Source organism: Eptesicus fuscus, chromosome 9, assembly GCF_027574615.1.
Source record: "Eptesicus fuscus isolate TK198812 chromosome 9, DD_ASM_mEF_20220401, whole genome shotgun sequence".
NCBI lineage: Eukaryota > Metazoa > Chordata > Mammalia > Chiroptera > Vespertilionidae > Eptesicus > Eptesicus fuscus.
In genome coordinates, this window is record NC_072481.1 from 28,641,995 (window position 1) to 28,662,306 (window position 20,312).

At 53.4% G+C, this 20,312-nt stretch overlaps 1 protein-coding gene across 1 annotated transcript; it reads right to left on the reverse strand.

Moving 5' to 3' along the window:
• Nucleotides 1-626: 626 nt before the first annotated feature.
• On the reverse strand, nt 627-20,077 carry TIE1 (tyrosine kinase with immunoglobulin like and EGF like domains 1). The gene is made up of 24 exons (XM_008151260.3): nt 20,041-20,077; nt 19,699-19,853; nt 16,082-16,399; nt 15,894-16,004; nt 14,324-14,479; nt 14,048-14,179; nt 13,743-13,883; nt 13,399-13,527; nt 12,510-12,655; nt 12,121-12,265; nt 10,874-11,032; nt 10,578-10,715; nt 10,084-10,380; nt 9,354-9,644; nt 8,801-8,991; nt 6,047-6,257; nt 5,766-5,876; nt 5,360-5,550; nt 4,065-4,178; nt 3,889-3,959; nt 2,696-2,736; nt 2,514-2,610; nt 2,332-2,431; nt 627-1,409 (listed from the first exon to the last, which is right to left on the reverse strand). The coding sequence occupies exons 2-24, from the start codon at nt 19,754-19,756 to the stop codon at nt 1,338-1,340; spliced, it is 3,420 nt and encodes a 1,139-aa protein (XP_008149482.2). The 5' UTR covers nt 19,757-19,853; nt 20,041-20,077; the 3' UTR covers nt 627-1,337.
• Between the last annotated feature and the right edge of the window lie 235 nt (nt 20,078-20,312).

Genomic DNA, 20,312 nt, shown 5'->3' on the forward strand with positions numbered 1-20,312 from the left:
GTATGTATTATCTGCTGATATTGAGCACTATGTACCAGGCCCAGTGCTGTGGAAACTGTGCCCGTGTGATCTCATTTAGTGCTAACAATAGTCAGGTAGCTATTACCCCATTTTTCAGAGAGGTTAAGCAACTTGACCAATTTCACACAGATAATGATATAGCAAGGACTTAGACATGGGTCTGTGTGATTCCAGAATCTGTGCTCTTAATTATAACATCATACCATGTTATGCATTCTTTGATTTCATCTGATTCACTGAAAAAAAAAAATGTGTGAAGCAAGACAAGTGTTGTTTCCTAAGGACCAGTGAGAGGCCAGCAGTGAGAAACCAAAAGGATAGGCAAGCCTGAAGGCCACATGGCATGGAGTAGGACATGGACTAGCTTTCAGGACAGGGAGCACCTCCCAACACACTTGGAGGCCCCGAGGGAGGCATAGGAATTCTACGATGGCTGGCTGAAAATGCCTTCCTCTTTTGGGGCCCATATGCTGGGCAGTCAGGTGGCTACCAAGCCAGGAAAGGCTGCCTAGAGACATAAAGAAAAATGGGAGCTCCAGACAGGCCAGAATCTGTCTGGTGCTGAGATGTCAGTTTGAGCTGAGGCTGGGCTGCAGCTGACCCTGGCATGGACTGTTTGGACAGAGCAAAGAATGCTAGGCTGGCAGCTACCTAGAGATACAGGGAGACATGTTGGTGATAGGGCAGGAGAGTAGCGAAGAGATCAGGGGAAAACTGGACTTCTCATATGGCCAGGATGTAGGGGTGGTATAGGTGTGAAATAGTTCTTCCAGAACACCTCCCATCATGGAGAAGCAATCCCAACAGGGGGACCAGATCTACAACAGTGTTTCTTTTCCTGGAAAGTCTAGTTTCTCTGTCTTTGGTTCAACTTTTCCCTGGGATTGGCCAGCAGTAAAAGGAACACATTGGATGGAGCTTCTCAGAGCATTTATTTTTTTCTGATTACAAGGCCAGGAGTGGGGAGCAGCTGAATAGGGCATGTTAGTGATGCGAGTGCTGGCTTGGGTGGAGGAGCAGAAGTAGAGGTTTGAGTGTGGGGAGTAGGAGAGGAGCACATATGTGGAGCAGGCGAACTAGGAGGAAGGATGTGAAGGCAGCTGTAAGAGATATGCAGGGGGCAGGGGAGCAACTTCAAAGGATGAGGACCCAATTCCCCTAAACCCACCCCTTCCCTGGATCCCCTCTTGTCTTCCTTAAGTTAAAAAAAAAAAATCCTTGAGGCAGCTCAGGTCAGAGGCTACAAGGACCAGAAGTCACAGGTTGGAGAGCGGTTTGCTCTGACCAGCAGAGCCAGGTTCTGCCTGGACAGCAGCTCAGGCCTCCTCAGCTGTAGCGTCGATGCCCGCGTAAGTGAAATTCTCAAACAGCGACATGTTCACATAAGCCTGGGGAGCAGAGCAAATTTAGTGGGGGCCAGGGATGGGGGCCTGGAAGTCCCTGACTTCCATGTGGTTGGGGTATCTGAAAAGACTTTGGTTTGTTCTGGAGACTCAGGAATCCCCCACTAGCCCCAAACAGCAGGGCATTACACCACAGTTGGAGGCTCAGGTGAGAGGCCCTTGACACAGTTGTTAGTTTTTTCATACACTCATCCAATGAATTTTTTGCTCATTTATTCATTCAGTTCATTCATTCATTCACTTATTCATTTATTTATAAAGCTATTTTTGACAATTTACCTATTTACATGGTTATTTTGATCATTCCTTAATTCTTAAGATACTTTACTAATTCCTATTGTTATTTAGTCATTAATTCATATGAAGAACTCTTTGCGTTTACAAATGTTTTACATTAATTGTGATCTATTTCTTCATTTATATTTATTTGATAATTTGTATATTTACATGGTTATAAGATTCAGTTATTTAACTTTGTGTTTATTTATATGATTATATCATGTGAATATATCATCTATCCACTAATTCTATTCATTCATTTCCTGTACCATTCATCCATTCATCCATCCATATTCTCAGCTGACCATCCATGCATTGCACTCTGGCTCTGTGACGGGTGAGGAGCGGTGTCCTAGATGAGAATGGGCTGATGGCATCAGCAGAGAAGGACAGGCAAGCAGTCTGGGACCTGGACCTGGAGAGGGATTTGCTGCTGGGGCTAGTAGTGGCCTTGGAAAAGTTTAGAAGGACCTAATGTCCAACCTATTGAAAGCTGGAAAGGGGGCCTGGTCTAGCTGTGGTGGCAACTAGTGGTGAGGACGGGCACCCAGAGGCTGATGCTGGCTCCTATGCAAGGGCAGTCCTGTGAGCCTGGTGAGCACTAGTCCTCATTACCCCGCCTCCTCACCTTCCTAGCTTCCAGCATTCGGCCCAGCTGCAGCGCAATCTGGGCAAAGGGGGGTCGCTCGTATGGGCGGTCTCGCCAGCACTGACGCATCAGTTCGTACCTGCAGATGGGACATTACTGAGATGAGGGGTTGGGCCAACTGGGGCGATGGGGTCACAAGGCTCGAGGCTGAGGCAACTCACACTTCATCATCACAGTTCCGAGGCTGCTCCATGCGGTAGCCCTGAGGCAGCTTCTCATAGAGCTCAGCACAGGTCATGCCACAGTAGGGTGTGCCCCCTGCAGGAGGGGACAAAGCTTCCTCAGCCCAGGGCCCCAGAAGGGTAAGGTGGGGCACCCTGGGGGAGGGGGGTGTGGGACTCACCCAGGCTCACGATCTCCCAGAGGAGGACCCCAAAGGACCAGCTGAAATGAGGAGGATGCACTTAGTTACCTTTAGGCCCTGGGGCCAGCATTTTAGTGTCTATCTACCCCAGGTTTGTAGCCCATCCCAGCCTCTGCATGTGTCTATTCTGTGAGTATTGGCCTTGGCCAGCTGTGGTCTCTGCTCCATTGAAATTCCTTCATGGTTCCGCCCAGGCTCAATGTAATCATAGCTAACATTTTTATCGCACATTTACTATGGGCCAGGCACTGATCATTTAATGTATATGTTAATACATTTAACCCTCACACCAACCCTATGACGTAGGTACTGTCCTTATCCCCATTTTATAGATGGCAACACTGAGGCAATGAGAGGCTAGCTGGCTTGCTCAAGGTCACACAAGGAGTAAGTAGCAGAACTGGGATTCAGACCCTCGTAATCTGACTCCAAAGCCCTTGCTCTTAACCGGCTCTTATAGTGTAACAACCTCTGTGTATGTGAGAGCCAGGTGAGGCCAGGGTAGGAGTTTTAGTCGGGGGAGGGAATGTAGGGGGTTTGGAAACAGAAGAAGGAAGTAGGCAAGTGATGGTCAGAGGAGTGGTCATGTGGTGGACAGTGAGCCGGGCAGGCCAGGGCTTGGAGCAAATAGGCAGAGCCGTGGCTGGAGGGTTGGACAGATTAGTTTTCCCAGTGAGAGGGGAAGAGTGTGCCAGGATAATTGTCTGGAGGTGGGGAGCACAGAGAAGGAGTCTTTGGGGTCATGTTCTGGTTAGGCCCTCATATGGGGATGACCCTGCCCTTTAGAGAGGAAGGTAAGAACATTCTTGAATGGTCTCTCCCCATTGACCTGGGCATTATCCACCAGCACCCCCAAACCTCTCTAAGACATCCCCCTGTCTCTTACACAAACATTGCCCTAAACTACCCTACTCCAATCCTACCCCTGAAACACCTTCTAAGATAAAATTTCCTTCCAACTAGGTCCCCTACCTTCCCACTAAGATGCTGGACATCGCCAAGGTATACCCAAGATACACCTGCATCACACCTGTGCCACATGTGGAACACAGCCTAGGGGCAGCCAAGTCATGCCTTGGACTACCTGAGACATGTATGAAATGTGTCCAGGTTATGCCTGTGTGCAACCTTGGGAGACCAAGCCCTCCTACCCCTTCCTACCCCACACTCACACATCACTCTTGGTGGTATAGACGCTGTAGTTCAGGGACTCAATGGCCATCCAGCGCACAGGGAGCCGCCCCTGGGAGAGAGTGGGTTTGAGGGGTTGGGTGAGGAGAAAGGGCCTGTTTAGAGGGCTCTGGGGAGCAGGACCCGGCATGGAACCTGAGGGAGGACTGAGACTTACCATTGTCTTCTTCACATAGACCTCCTCCCCTCGAGAAAGGCCGAAGTCGGCAATCTTGGAGGCCAGGTTCTCTCCGACCAGCACATTTCGGGCAGCCAGGTCCCTGTGGATGAACTGGAGGCACAGTGAGAAGTCAGGGAAGACTGGGAATGAGTAAGCCCAGGACTCCTGGGCCAGTGAGGGGTCCTACCCCATAGCCAGTTTTCATGGCCACCCTCAGGGCCTTTAGTAGCCCTTACCCTTCTTCCCACCCACCCAGGTCTTCTCCTGGAACAACTCCTGCCTGAGAAAAATCACGGTGCTGTCTGCTGTCATCCCTTCCTTTCTGTGATATGTCCACGGCCAAGCTCAGGTGTATCCCTCTTCCTGGGGCAATGGTGGGTATTTCCCCTCTTTGCATGGTTCTACCTTTCTCTCCTTAATTGATGAGGGTGGGGAAGGCCCTTCTCTTCCCAAATTGACCCTTTCTCTTGAGTTCCAAGTCTCCACTCAACCCTCCACGTTCCTCAGAGATCTCTATCCATCAACTCCTCCCTCTGTGCTGTGTCCCTCTGCTTTCGAAGATGCTCAGAACTTTACTACGTTTAAAATGCCTTCCCTCAGTCTCATGTCCCCCCTACTACTGATGTTCCTCTCTTCTTTCATTCAAGCAGGGTATCCTTGGATTTGTGTTACAGCCTCTACGCTCTGCTCCTCCTTTACCTTCTCCTGATCGGTCTCCCTCCCTCCCTTACTATTAGCATCACCAACTAATGGTGACAGTTTCCAGATTGTTGTCTCCAGCCCAGGCCTCTCTCCTGAGTTCTAGGCTGGTCTCTACAACTGCTAACTCAATACCTCTATCAAGATGTTCCTCAAGCCCTAGCTGGTTTGGCTCAGTGGATAGAGCATTGGCCTGCGGACTGAAGGGTCCCAGGTTCTATTCCGGTCAGGGGCACATGCCCAGGTTGTTGGCTTGATCCCCGGTGGGGGGCATGCAGGAGGCAGCCGATCAATGATTCTCATCATTGATGTTTTTCTCTCTGTCTCTTTCCTCTCTGAAATCAATAAAAATATATTTTTAAAAATGTTCCTCAAATGCTTCAAATGCAATAACTCCTCCAGACCTGCTTTCTCATCCTGTCCTCTCACCCACTCCCCAGGCCAGCACCTTGGGGTCATATCCTTTTCTCAATTCCTCAATCCCACATCCAATCAGAGCCTGCTTATTTTATCTCCTGAGGTCAGCCCATAGGCCCCCTTCTTCCCTCGAGCACACCTTCCCTCCCTGCACTCACACTCACACACACACATACCTGCTTCTCACTCAGGTACTGCATGCCATTGGCAGCATCACTGGCAAAACGTAGCAGCTGCCGGGAGCTGAGGGTGGAGGCTGTTCCATGTTCTCGGGCAAAAACTGGGTCTGTTTCCAGGACCCGGCTTTTCCGCAGAAAATCTAGCAAGTTTCCATAGGGAGCATATTCGATAGCAATATACAAGTAACCTGGGAGGTGGGGAGATACATGGTGGGAGTTTATATACAGGCAAGCTGGTGGCAGCAAGTACCCAACAATAGTAGACAGGGAGCATAAGGCATGAAGGAGAATGAATAGTGATGATTAGGTAACCTGAAGCTCCCAGCAAGGTACTGATGTGGAGGAGGTGATGGCTGATAATGGGGGTTTCGAAGAAGGGGTAGGTGATAAGATGGGGGCTCACCTCGGTTCTCACAGGCTCCTAAGAGGTTGATGATATTGGGGTGATGCCCCAATTTGCACAGAACTTCCAGTTCTCCCGCAAAGTCACGATGGTCATTTTCAGAGGCGTATTCTGTGTAAAGAATCCAGTATCACTTTAGCCAGAAATAATTCTGGAGAAAGGGCATGAGCTGGTAAGGGCTGAGGTCAGTTACCAGAGGGAGCAAGATGGGGCCTGAGATCGGTAGGACAAAGGAGAGGGTCAGGAGTGGGGTGTGGGGTCAAAGATCACTCCCAGCAGACCTTTCAGCATCTTGATCGCTGCGTTCATCTTGAGCCCGTCCTTCTTGATCATGGCCCGGATGACCTGGCCAAAGTTCCCCTCCCCGATGAGGTCCTCAAAGGTGATGTCCTCCCACTCCAGCACCGGATAACTCAGCGGCTCAGGCTGTGGTTTTGGTCGCCGGGTCAGCGTCAACGTGCCTGAGCTGAACTGCAGGATGGTCTCCTCACCCTTCATAGGATGGGACAAATGGGCAGACAGTCCATGCAAGAGACATGGGGTCAGCAAGAGGCACTGATAGACAAAGAGTGGTTAGCTAATGGAGACCCAGACAGAGGGCATCTAGTGGCCAGCTAGGGACACACACACAGCAGAGAACATACTGAGGCAGTCATAGGAGATGGAGCCATGGGTGGGCCATTGGGTGGACAGATGTCCATTGAGAGAGGCTGTAGCCTGGGGGTCAGGTGTGTGGGGCACTGAAAGAACAAGGAATAGGCAAAGTCACTAGAAACCACAATCTAAATCAATGGGAGGATGATATATCTAACATTTGAAATAGAAAGGAATTGGAATGAGTTGTGATGGGAAGCAGTGAGCTGATCTCACAACCAGGCTTGTCTCCAAGGATGCCCTGGAGAGGACTCCAGCCTAGGGCAGTGGGCTAGGGTCCTTCCTTCCTTCCTTCCTTCCTTCCTTCCTTCCTTCCTTCCTTCCTTCCTTCCTTCCTTCCTTATTTAATTATTTTTTACATTGATTCTTAGAGAGAGAGAGAAATATTGATGTGAGAGTGAGACATCGATCATCTGCCTCCTGCATGCCCTCTACTGGGGTCAGAGCCCACAACCCCAGCATGTACCCTGACTGGGAATCAAACCAGCAAGCCTTTGGTGCCTCCCAACCACCTGAGCCACACTGGCCAGGGTTAGGTTTCATTTACTGAGCACATTCCTAGCTCTAAGCCAGTGGAGGAGCTTTCTTCTCCATAGCAGTAGAAGCAGAGTCATCACCATCCACCCACTTGGCATTCACCCATAACTACCCTGGGGCCTAAAAATAGAAAGACCATAACAAAGAGGAATGTCCATTGCCCCCATCTGAGTAGGAGCTGGACCACCTGGGCAAGGCTGACAGCAGAAAAAAGAAACAGTAGAATAGGACAAGGTTAGCTGCCAATATGAGAACTGGAAGAGGTGCTAAGACAGCCATAATGGGGGGCTCCGAGCTTGATGGGGAAGAGGTGGGGACATTGGTCACACTGATTTGCATGAGACACGGACAGCTGAACGCACACACCAGTGTGCACATGCATTTTTCTAGCGGTGGTACCGTATGCAGGTGCATCCATGCAGAGGTCCCCACGGACATGTGCACATGGAGGAGCACAAGCAGAGGGACAGAGGCAGTGCTCATGGGGATATACATGTGCATGCACACATGGCACACACTCATGGCACACACCCACACAGGCACATGTAGCAGGGGTATATCTTGGTATATGTTAACATAACATATATGTTAAAAGCTGCTTTCCTACCTCCTTTTCCCAATATTTGTACCCATTACCCTCCCCACTATAGCAGTGACGGCTTTTGGTGCACACTGACCGAAGAGGAAGGGCCCACACAGCCTGAACAAAGAAGCCAATTGAATCTCTGAAAGGAGTTTTTAAAGCATGGCAGAGACAATAGCTTTGGACACTAGGCTTTCTATCACAAGGATCAGCCCTTGAGAGAGAAGAGGGTCTTTTTTTGAAATGCCAAAGCTTGGTTGTAAATATCAAGAGCCCAGGCGTGGAGGAAAAAGGGCAGACTTCAGGTCATAAGTTGCAACAGTGGCAAAGATCTCAGAGGAGACAGAACCAAGGAGAGAGAGAGAGGTGGGAGCAGGTGAGAAATGGAGGAGGTGACAAGATGAGCAGACATGTTCCTTTAAGATGAGCTAGCACCCTACCCTCACTCCTAAGGACTACAGAAAACTCAGACAGGTGTGCAGGGAAGCCAGGAAGAGTGGAGGTTTGTGTTTCCTTTCCCAAGGAGCGATGGGTGAGGCTGCAGGCCCAGCACAAGTCTATGGTGGTAGAAACAGCTGTATAAAGGGTAGTAACAATGGGTCTGAGGGTCATAGGATATGTTGTCACCTGCAGAGTACAGGGAAGCACCCCAGAGTCCTTAAGTCTTCCCATGGAAGCCCTGGGATTTGAAAGATGGAGGACAGGATGAGTGGTTCATAGAATGAGTAGTCTGTTGGCAGGAGGCCAGAGAAGGGCTGAGACCATCAGCCACAGCTGTATGCAGATGGAAGCCGGCTCCAGAGCTGGGGAGGGCTTGTCAGGACAGAGGCCAGCATGAAGCTCGGGTGCCCCTCCACGATATCACCATGCTACATAGGCTTAGATCACCCCCATGGAGAAGGGGGCGAATCCTGAAATGACCATAGTGAAATATAGACATGACCAAGTTATTTTGAATTAGGAATATGAAATGTTTCACCACTAATAGCAATGTTTCACCACTAATAGCAAATGTTTCACCACTAATAGCTCATAAGCTGAGTTCAGTTTTAGAGAAATAAAGAAATGGGTATTTTATGCCCTTAAGTGTCATTAGGTATAGTTTTATACCTGCAACAAATACACACACACACACACACACACACACACACACACACACACATGCTCGGGTGTACAAGTACTTGTCTGTACATAGGTAGAAACATATATACATAGGGTCTGCATGCATGTGCCCCAAAGCTGGGACAGGTAGGTGACTGACCGATCCTGACTGGTATGTGAAGGTGCGTCTGCGGTGCAGGCAGCTTCTGCGGATGCACACCAGGGTTAAGAGGGCAGCCAGGATGGTGAGGCATGTGGCAGACATGGAGCCCACCACAGCCAGGATCAGCTGTTGATCTAGGCCCTCTTTTGCTGCCCGGATCTCTTGGACTGGGCCCTGGCTCTGCAGCCCTGGACATAATAAGATGGGCAGATCATGGGGACCCCTGGGTCAGGAAACCAAGAGGCCACCATGGGGTCAGAGGGACAGAGGCAGTGCTCATGGGGAGGGAGAGGTCAGAGATCCAAGTATCAGGGAGGGATCAGGGATGTCAGGCCTAGGGCCCGTGGGTGACTGGGGTAACATGATTTTCCCAGCACTAAGATAGAAGGTCATAAGAAGGGAAGGCCCAGGGTCCCCAGTACCAGGACTTGTGTCACTTGTTGGGAAGGGCCTGGGATGCCCTAGCTCCAAGGCAGAGGTTCATGTGGAGGGAGGGATTACTGAGTCTGACCCCACGGCCTGGAAGTCCCCATGGGTCCTGCTCTCTCACCGTTGCCCAGGGTAGACTCTTCTACCATCTTGCTCCAGTCACCGGGACCCTGGACACTGGCCCGCACACGGAAGAGGTAGCGTGTGCTGGCATTGAGGCCGCGAACAATGGTGCTTGTCTCCTCGGGCCTGTCCACATCCATCCACAGTGGGTCTCCTGAGCCTCCAGCCACCTGCACCTCCACAATGTACTTGGATATAGGCCCAGCCGAAGCCTCTGGGCGCTGCCATGTGAGCTGGATCTCAGAGTCTGAAAGGGCCCGAGCATGGAGATGTCGGGGCGCTGGGGGTCCTGAAGAGATGAGGATGGAAAGGCAGGGCTCAGACAGGACCAAGTTATGGAGCTGTGGGTCAGATAGGTCATCCGCTCTAGTGGTGTCCCCTCTGAGCACCCCAGAATGGGAGCTACCCTGCCAACCTCCTCCTTCCCTCTTGGGCTGACTTCCTCTCCTTATGATCTCCTTCACCCTTGAGCTTCTGCTTCCCCTTATTCTCCTTACATACCAGGAGTCCTAGGTCCTCCTCATGTCCCCCTATGCCCTGTGTTGCCCCTGTCCCATGTCCTCCCCATGTCCATGTATGCTTGATGTTGTAGGTCCTCCTATGCCCATGTTTTCCATGTGCCCTGAGTTTCCTCCACATCCATCCAGGTCTTGTAACCTCCCATGTCCTTTTGGGTCTCATGTGTCCCCTGTCCTCACTCTGAGCCCTTCTCCCCTTCTCGAGCATACCGCTGAGGGGCAGAAGCACGCGTGCGGGGGGCGAGGCAGGGCCCAGGAGGGTGCAGTGGTAGAGCCGCACATCCAGCTGGTAGTGGGTGCCAGGCGTGAGTCCCGTCAGGAGAGTGGTGCGGGCCTGGGGGGATGAGACGTTCTCCCGCCGCTCCTGTCTCCGTGCCCCGTCCCACAGGCGCAGCAGGAAACCATCGCCCACCAGTGGCCCAGGCACCGAGGGTAAGGACCAGCTCACTCGCAACCGGTCAGGGCCCTCCACTTGCCAGCCCTCCAGCCATGGCTGCAACGAGGGCTCTGGGGCCAGAGGTCAGGGGTCAGAACTGTCTAGTGAGTCCTTGGGGCTGGACAGTGCAGGGATCCTCAGGGGGCAGGGTGGGACAACCTCCAGTGGGAAAGGCAGGGGCCCAGGGGGGGTGATGAGATTGACAGCCCCTGAGAGCACGGGATAGTAATCCCTATGGGACAGGAAAGGATGACTCTTGGCCTCTCACCAGGACAGTCTGTGGTCATGAGGGTGGGAGGCCCCCAGGCCCCCTCCCCGCCTTCCCCTGGTCGGCTCAGCTGCACACGGACATTGTATCCTGTCTTCGGCCTGAGGTTCATTAAGGTCACATTCTCACTGGGGTCCACTGAGGAGGGGATGCAATAACATACATCATTCGGTCGTTTCCAGAAGCCACCATTCTCCCTTCAGCCCTTTCTTCCCCTCATGCCACTCTCCCTCCTCTCATTCTCCCCTCATTCTTACCCAATACCGCTGTGCCACCCCAGCTCTCTCCCCACTCACCCACAATGGAGGACCAGGCCCTGGTGCTCTCCTGGGGCCGGTAGTGCAGGCGGACAGAGGTAATGGGTCCGTCCCCAGAGTAGGAGACCAGCGGGGACACCACAAGCTGGCGGCTCTGCTTGGCCAGGAGCCCAGGAGCAGTCAGGGGCACCGGGGGTACTGCCAGGAGACGCAGGGTAAGGCATGGCCCAGAAAGCCCACCCAGTCCTCAGAAACATGAGAGGACTCTGGCCAACAAAGACACCTGGGGTCTCGGTTTGGATCTGGACTGGGGAGGCCAACTTCAACAGATGACCGGAGTGGCCAGGGCCCAAGGATGACAGAGTTCTGCCCCCCTGGGCAGCATGGGCACAAGGATCTAGCACTATGATACATGTTTAAGTGCATCATTTAATTTACTCTTCATAGCAACCCTGTCAAGTGAGCGCTGTTATCTTCACGTTACAGAGAGAAACAAGCTATGAGGGGCTAAGTAACCTGCTTAAGGCGATGAAGCTAGGAATTTGTAGAAGGAGGATTAGAACCTAAATTGTCTGGGTACAAAGCCTGGGGGAAGTGAGAAGAGAAAGGCTGGAGGTGGAGCCCTAGGGCCATGCTAATATTTCCTGGTGGTGGGGAGCTGCAGAGTGGTGGGAGGGGGATGGTGAGCAAGTGGGAAGAGTGGGAGGGGGAACTGAGAAAGAAGTCTGGACTTCCGTGGGGAGGAGGGAGTGCGGGGATCAGAGGGAAAGAAGAACCAAGAGGTGGCAGGGGGTGTGAATGGTCAAGGCTATGGTGCTGGAGAAGGTGAAGGAACACCTGGACCAGGTGGGCATGCTCTGTTCTGAGCGGTCCTTGGCACTGGCAGCTCCCTCCTCATTTCACCTCTGGGAAGTTGAGCAGGTCACCCTCTCCTGACAGGAGTGCCCTACGGTGTGGGTCAGAGGGCGAAGTAGCATCCCAGAGGCAGAGGTAAAGGCCGCTGTGTGTCTGTGGGAGGTGGAGAGGGCAAGTATGGCCAGGCAGGAAGCTGGGTGAGGCCAGGGGGTGTCCCATTTTGGGGGCACAGGATGTCCTTTCCAGATGGGACCGAGTGGTACTCCCACTCTGACACTGTCCAGCCTAGATCTCTGGTTGACCATATGCCTCCTTCTTTGCCTGGGCTGTGACCTTAGATGCACTTGCCCTTCCTGCTACGATGCCCAGTCTGAGCAGCACCAGCTAGTGCCTACTCTGCCTGCCGCCCATCCTCCATGGACATCACTGACCTTTGACGTTGACCTTGAAGCGCCGGCTGTCTTGACCACCAGACGTGGACACGCGGCATTCCCAGAGTCCACTGTCCCCAAGAGCCAAACTCGGCACCTCAAACTCAGCTGTAGTCCTATCTGGCTCCACAATGGCCTTGGTAGACTGAGAGAGACAGGGGAAGGGGACAAACCAAAGACAATGTATATCCATGTGGCAGATACACATCTGTCTCGACTGATGAGGGGACAGAGGCCAGGAGGCAGCCCCTCGACAATCAGCTAGACCCCATTTGAGCCTTCCTCAGGCCAGTGGGCAGAGCTGGCAGAAAGCCTTAAGGGGTCAGAGATCTGAGGGACCAACGGTAAGGCTGGCGGCCAGGGGCCCTGGGTTGGGATGGGGGGCTGACCAGGAGGACGGTGCCGTCTGGCTTGCGGAGCTCCATGTTGCCTGGTACTGGGAAGGGGTTTCCAGCAGCTGCACAGTTGATACGGGGCATCGTCCCAAAGTTGAACTCTAGTTCTGAGGCCACATCTAGGATCTGGGGGATCCGGTCTGGGGAGACAAAGCACACTTATCCTGGAGCCATCACAGGGGTAGACACATGACCGCCAAAGTGCCCTTCATCCTGTGTCATGCATCTCAGTGGAGGCACTGCCATCTGCTCAGTCACTCACTCAAGCCTGAAAGCCAGCAACGTCCCGTGTGAGTCCTCTAAGGCCCTCTGATCGGCCGCAGAGTCTATCTCTTGCACCCACCGCCTCCTAAGATCCTTTCATACCAAAACCAGGGCCTTCACAGCCTCAGCCTCATGACTAGAACACGGGCCCTGCACAGATCATCTGGGGTCTCCCAGCAGCTGGGGTCTTTTCTTAAACACAAATCTGACGACCTTGTGCCTCTTCAACAATTACTTCCTGTCCCTATCAAATTAAGTGCAAACTATTGCCTGCCATTCGAGGTCCCGAAGATGTGACCTCTTCTGACCACTACCCAGCCTCCCCTTACTCCACTCTCCTGGCACCCAAGCTTTTGTCCATGCTCTTTGCCCAGCCATCTCTCTTTTGTCCTTCAGATTCCATCTCAGATGTCACCTCTTCCAAGAAGCCCTCTCTGACCGCCTGGCCTACCACTCACTCTGGGCTTCTGCTCATCTCTATATGGATGGTACAGACTGGGTGGTGAGAACTGCTCCCAGACCATGAGCTCCCTGAGGGCAGGACTTAGAGCATTAACAGGGCGATGTGTCTGGTGAAGGCTGGCTTATCTTGAAGGATCTGAGACCCCTGTGCTCATACCTGACTTCTCACAGTGCACTCCATGCCATCCGGGGGGGCAGACACAGCCACTGAAGCGGTCACAAGTGCCGCCATTCTGACACTGGCACTGGAGGCTGCAATCAGCCCCAAAATGACCAGGGGCACAGGCTGGAAACAGAAAGGGTATGTTAGAGGGCACAGGTCAGGGGGCAACAAAAGCACGGCTGGGCCTGGGTAATGACAGGCTGGGCTGGGGGAGGGCACTGGTCAGGTGAGCAGGGGACTGTGAGGGCGTGGTGTGCAGGTCAGGGCCAGAGTAAAGGGTTCAGGCCAACCTCGTGCCAACCTGGATCAGGGGCTGCGGAGAGTGGGTTAGTGCATACCTTCCTGGCACTGGCTTCCTCTCCAGCCAGATCCACAAGAACAGCCGTAGGGGTCTGGGAGGCAGAAGGTAAGGCCCCGGCAGCCTGATGCACTTGGGCACTGCTCCTGGCAGCTCTGCCCGAAACGGCCCTCTCTGCAGGCTGGAAAGAGGACATGTGGTGTAGAGGTTTCTGGTAGGTCCCAGGCTCCGGGACATACTTGGTACTCTCTCATTCTTCCAGCTCCATCCCCATGGTTCAGGGGTCTTTCTTCCCCCAGCCAGGCATCCCCTCCTACCTAGGTCCTAGCTCCCCCTCCTCCTTACCCTTCTCGCAGCGGGTGCCAGTGAATCCAGGGGGGCATACACACTCGCCATCCTGGTCATGGCAGACACCTCCATGTAGGCAGCCTGGGCATTCCTTGGTACAGCCTGGTCCCCAGCGCCCTGGCCCACAGCCTGGAGGAGTGTGCTTTCAGCAGGTGACCCTCACCTACCTGAGCACTGCTGCCGAGGGGTGGGGCAGCCCGGGGACCCACAGGAAGTACCCGCAGGGCTCCCAACCTCCCACACCAGCCACCGCCCCTGCCCCCAGCCCCTAACCCCGCACGATGAGCCGAAAGAAGGCACTGCCCAGGGGGCTGGCTTCCAGGTAGGTGGCACTGTAGATGCCGCTCATTGGTGGCTGTGCATTTGGGAGCTGCAGTAGGAACCGCCCATCCTGGGCCTCATGCCAGTCCAGGGTATAGAAGTAGGATCCTGAGGGGCATAAGCGGGTCAGGGGCCTCAGTACCACGTGAGAGCTGGTGTCCCTCCCTCTGTTCATCTCTGCTCAGGCCGAATCAATGTGCATTATGCACTGTGATCCCACCTGGGGGAAAGCACAAAGTGTTTGCACCCAAAAGCCAGAAAGCTGGGGAGCATCCTCTCATCATATCCACCAAGCACTCAGTAAATCACAGTCCTGCTCAGTCTGTCTCCTCTCACCTCCAAAAGCGCCCTCTTCTCTCCAGGCCTCCTGCCACCTGCCATCCTGGTGCCCACTTTCCATAGCCTCCTAAGTGGTCGGCCTCTACTTCCTGTCTCCCCCTTTCCCATCTGCCCTCTACTCAGCAGCCAGTGTGTGTTTTTCTGCAACAAAGCCCTCTGCAGCTCCCTGCTTAACCTCTTCAGTAGTTCTCCACGGCCCTCAGGGCCACATCCAATGCCCTAGCACATCATTTTCTTCACCCTTTGGCTACTGCACAGCCCACAGGCCCCATACCTCTCCACAGCCTGCCTGACTCCTAACATTCCTGAATTCCTGAACTGCTGGTTTCTCTTCCTACCTTTGCTCTCCCTCTTTCTTTGTCTGGCCAATTCCCATTCCTCCTTTAGGGCACAGTTCAGGTGTTTTCTACTCTGGGATTTCTCTCCGGAGGTCTCCCTCCAGGACCTGCAGACTCTAATATTAGACAATTGTGCCTGCCCCATGCCCTGCTTGGCTCTTTGCTGAGGACTGAATGGAGACTCTAGGGAGCCCAGGTCTACCTGACTATCCACATCACTTCAGAGGGCTTGGAGCTCAGGAGGCAAACCCCTTGACCTCAGGAGTCCAGGGACCCAAAAGGCAGTCAAAAGTTTGTGGGTCTGAGGGTCTCTGGGACCATAGAGGGAAACAGTTTCCTCCCCTGGGATGGCTGAGCTCCCCAGGTGTGGCCAGGCCCCGGCACACCTCCGGACAGATCTAGACTTTCCCTGTGCTAGGACTTGGTTACCAGTTTTCTTCCTCAGGGGGCTGCTGCTCCCTGCCAGCTGGGCTCTGTACCTGCTAGCTCCTAGGGGAGAGTCAGATGGGGAGGGTTTAACATAACGCTAATTTGGGGGTGACAGGGGAGTAGGCAGGTGACTATGATGCCACCCATCCTCTGGGTGCAGGAGGACAGCTCGGAGCTAGAGATGGATGCAGGTGCTTTCATGGACCTGGTCCAGGACATATGGGGGCCCTGGAGATTGGCCAGGGGTAACAGGTACATGGGAGTGACGGATAAGTAAGGGGCCAAAGTTGGGGATGCCCATGGCCATGGAGGTGTTGGGGTATCAGATCTATGGGGATGCCTATGGCCATGGAGGTGTTGGGGTGTCATCAGATCTATGGGTTTACCTGCCCAACCAGCTCAAATGCTCCCCTTACCGTTGCTCTTCCAGATCACGTCTGTCTGCTTCTCCTTGAGCACACGCGCGGAAAGCACAGCCGTGTCCCCTTTATTCACCGTGTGTGTGACTTTGTCGGGGAGCAGCTGGGCTGCGGGGTGGATGGAGGGTACGGTCAGAGGTCAAGGGCAGCCCTTCCTCTCCCTCCTGACAGGGAGCCAGACTCACCCCCAGGGCTGTTGTGCACGTAAAGGACGCTGGTGCGCCGGGCCCCCGAGCCGCCCACGCAGGAGAAGACGCCCACCAGGTCGGAGGGCTTGGAGAAGCCGTGCAGCGTGATCCGCTGCGAGCCGTTGCGGGCCAGCTGCGGCGGGGGCCGGGGCCGGGGCGTGCGCACGATGCGGTCGTCCTTCTCCAGCAGCAAGGCCTGGCCCCAGGCATCCGAGCCCCTGCCAGCGCCGACCTCCCCAGACACACAGGTCAGGTAGAACCGGTGCGGCTCCAAGCGGCGCAGGTCGGCCAGCAGCGTCAGGTCCACTGCTGCACCTGGGAAGGGACAGCAGTCCTGGGATCTGACGGGGTCCCAACCGCCCGCCCTCCCCGCCCCCTCCTCCCCACCTCCAGGCTCTGCACTTGAGCAGGCATTTCCGTCCCCAGCCCTTCCTGACCCTTCCGGGTGCACCGACCCCTTTCCCTTCAGCCTTTTCATCCTAAAAGAGCAAAAACAAAAACAAAGCCCCTTCCTTCTCCTGCCAGATGGCTTCCCGTTGCAGCCCAGCTTTGGCCAGAATGATCTAGGCTCCCTGTCTCCCTTTCCTTTTCATTCCCTGTCAGTCCCCTTTTCCTGACCTGTCTCTCAAACTGCTCTGCCAAGGGAGCCGCTCTCCCTGCCCCCACTACACTCTCCCTGCCCCCACTACACTCTCCCTGCCCCCACTACACTCTCCCTGCCCCCCACTACACTCTCCCTGCCCCCACTACACTCTCCCTGCCCCCCACTCGGAATGTGCAGGCTGGGAGCGCCAAGGAGAAGAGAGTGCTGGGAGAAATCTAGACATGTTTGCAGTGCTGGGATTTAAGGCCGGAAAGGCTGGGTTCTGCAGCCAGGTGGTTGAGGGGCAGAAAGGAAGAGAACTGTGGGCCCAGCAAAAAGCCAGAGACAGAGGCCAGGCTGGGGCAGGCGCCGGCCAACGTGCAGAGACACAGGTGGGCCCCAGGTCTTTGCCTTGCGTAGAACTCCCAGCCTTGCTGGAGAACAGACATGGACACACCTGTCAAATGCAGGGCGCCTTGCAGGAAAGCACAGACGATGGGTGCCTGACCCATTGCAGGGGATGAAGAGATGCTTTCTGGGAGATGGAGACCTCCCTGGAGGATCTTAAAGCTGAGCAGGAGGACATAGAAGGGTGAGGAGAATAGCGAAAGGGGAGGTCAGTAGTAGGAAAGGGTATTCTAGGCAGAGGGCACAGCCTGAGTAAAGACATGGAATGAAAAATATTATGGTACGGATAGGGCAATGTCCAAATTCAGTGCGGCTGGGGCATGCAATGTAAGGCAGAGAGTGGAGGAAACCAAGTAGAGCCAGAGTCCAGGCCTGACTATGTGGAGCCCAGACTCTCAGCCCCATGACCCCATACCTTTCCGAGCCCCTCCTTCTCTGTCCCTGCCTGCTAACTGCCAAGTAATTAGTTTAAATGCCTCTTAGCTTATCCACTAATGTTCTTCCTAAGTCTACCAGGGGTAAATGAAGCTAGCATTTCATGACCTCCTGCCATGTGCCAAGCATCTGATTTCCAAGGAATCCTCACACCCTTCAGTGAAGTTGATGTCTTTCCATTTACAGAGGAGGGTGATAATTATTCTACAGGCTTCCTTGAGCAGCTCATTCTTTGTTGTTGTTTTTAATATATTTTTATTGATTTCAGAGAGGAAGGGAGAGGGAGAGAGATAGAAACATCAATGATGAGAGAGAATCAATGATTGGCTGCCTTCTGCACAACCCCCACTGGGGATTGAGCCCTCAACCCAGGCATGTGCCCTTGACCTGGAATCAAACCTGGGACCTTTCAGTCCGTAGGCTGACGCTCTATCCCCTGAGCCAAACTGGCTAGGGCAATTCTCTCTTTTTTTGGCTTCAATGTCACCTCTGAGTCAATAACCCTGGGACAGCCTCTCAGCTTGGGCCTGCTTGTCCATCACCCTTCCTCAAACCTACGTCTTCTTTTGTGTGTGTGTGTAAATATATATATTTTTAATCCTCACCCAAGGAGATTAGATATATATATATATATATGTTTATATTATAATAATTGATTTGAGAAAGAGAGGGAGAGAGAGAGAGAGAGAGAGAGAGAGAAACATCAATGTGAGAGAGAAACATTGATCAATTAACTCCTGTATGTGCCCCAACTAGGGATATAACCCGAAACCTAGGTATGTGCCCTGACCACGAATCGAATGCACAACCTTCTGGAGTACGAGGTGACCCTCCAACTGAGCTACCCGGCCTGGGCAAACCTGCTACTTTTCAGTGCTCCCCGACTCAGCGGATGGCACCAGCCACCTGAGACACAAACTTTGAAGTCATCTTATACTCCTACTGTCATAATAATTAATGTTTATTGGAGGTCAATTGTACGCCAGGCACTTTACCTATGTTCTCTCGTTTTATACTAACTGTCTGGGGAGGTAGGTGTTATTACCCCAATTTTATAGCCAGGGAAGGAAGACTCAGAGAAGTACTTGCCCAAGGTCATAATATTAGTAACTGGCAGAACCAGGTTGTCTGACTCTCAAGTCCACACCTTTAAGCATTATACTGTCTGCCCTAATCAGTCACAAAATTCTGCAAATCCTGTCTCCTCAAAGCCTCTTGACTTTATCCCCATCTCCAAGCCCATCCTTGCTTAGCCCTCACCCTTACTCACTTTGACAATCCCAATAGCTACACCCCTACTTTCTCAACACGTCCTCCAAAAGCGATCCAGCTAAGACCCGGTGTCTCTCTAGCCTGCCACCTTCCATGGCCCCTGTTGCCCTCAGGGTAAAGTGCAAGCTCTTGAGCCCCTTGCTGCTCACATGCTGTCCCTCCTGCTGTGCTCCCTTTAGGAACCTCCTCTCCCAGGTTCTTCCATGCCTCTGAGACTTGCATCTATTGCTGGCTGCCTGGAATGAAGACCGCTGGTCTCAGTGAAGTCTTTCATGACCCCCTTTTTATCTATTGCCGGAGGCAGAGCAAGCGCTACTCTGGAGCTCCTTATGCCTGTGTTTAGCTTCTAGACTGTGAACCACTCAAAGACAGCCTCTGCGTTCTCTGGCCAGCACACTTATTCAGAAGCCCCTACCAAGTGCCACACATTGTGCCAATCGCTCTGCGTAAATGACTTCATTTAAACCCCATAACAGCCGTAGGAGGTCGGCATCAGTTAATCACTGTGCAGCTCTGGAGGCTGCCCACCACTTAGCACAGCCCCTGGAATATTGTTGGTTCTTGATGAATGTTTGTCAAGTGAATAATTAAATGAATGCAACACAAGGACCATATGATCACTCACTGAAAATTTTGTAGGCCCTGCTGTTCCCCACAAATCTTAAGATCCAACACAGTTAATGGCCCTGCCCTTCCCCACCCCTCCCCTCCCAACCCTCCCTTCTCCTCCTCTCTTTTAGCCCCAGGCTGCAGTGATTTCTAGTGCCTGATCCTATTTTCTAGGTTTCCCTGGCCTCAATCCCACTTTCTAGCTGATTACAATATGGATGAAATTGTTGACAGTGATGATAGAGTTTGCTGGGGTAGAATCAGGGCCTTGGGGGGCTGGGTGCGTCATGGCTTGGGGAAGACTTACCAACATGAGAAGCCAGGAAGACGATGGGGAGCAGCAAAGGGGGCCCCAGCCAGACCATACTCTGGAGGCTGACCAGGCCACCAGGACAAGCTGGGCCCACGGTCAGTGACTCTGGGTCTGGCTGCTCAGCCTGTGCTAGTCAGTGAGTGTTGGTGCTGGGGAGGAAGAGGAAATGAGATGGCTTGGGTGGGAGGGGTGGCCGGGGAGAGGGGTGGGAAGGACTTATCCTGCTTCAGGGCCCCTAGGCCCCCCAGTGTGATCTCCACAGGCTGGGGATGGGTGTGGCCTAGAAGGCCCAGGATTGGGGTCTAGAGGTGGGGGGAGGGTGTGGTAAAGACAGACCTGGAGACTGTTCTTTGGGCCGATTTTTCCATCCCCTCTTTTCTCGGTCCTCAGTCTTGCCAGCACACAGGAGGCAGGAAAGGGAGGAAGCCAGTGGCTTCCGCCTATTGAAGAGGGATGGGGGGAGGATATTGTTCTGGGGTCTCCCCTCCCACTCAGCACACACACACACACACACACACACACACACACACACACACAGTACAACCCAGTGACTCCTCATGTGCCCCAGGACACAGTTACATGGATGTCCTATAGAGCAGTTCACATAT

What these genes read in the sequence shown, in the direction of transcription:
- TIE1 (XM_008151260.3), bottom strand. Translation starts at nt 19,756, where the DNA reads ATGGTCTGGCTGGGGCCCCCTTTGCTGCTCCCCATCGTCTTCCTGGCT. An exon ending in CGTGATCTGGAAGAGCAACG is followed by an intron (nt 14,480 to 15,893) that starts GTAAGGGGAGCA and finishes TATGCCCCTCAG; the next exon opens with GATCCTACTTCTATACCCTG. An exon ending in CTGGGAGATCGTGAGCCTGG is followed by an intron (nt 2,611 to 2,695) that starts GTGAGTCCCACA and finishes CCCCTCCTGCAG; the next exon opens with GGGGCACACCCTACTGTGGC.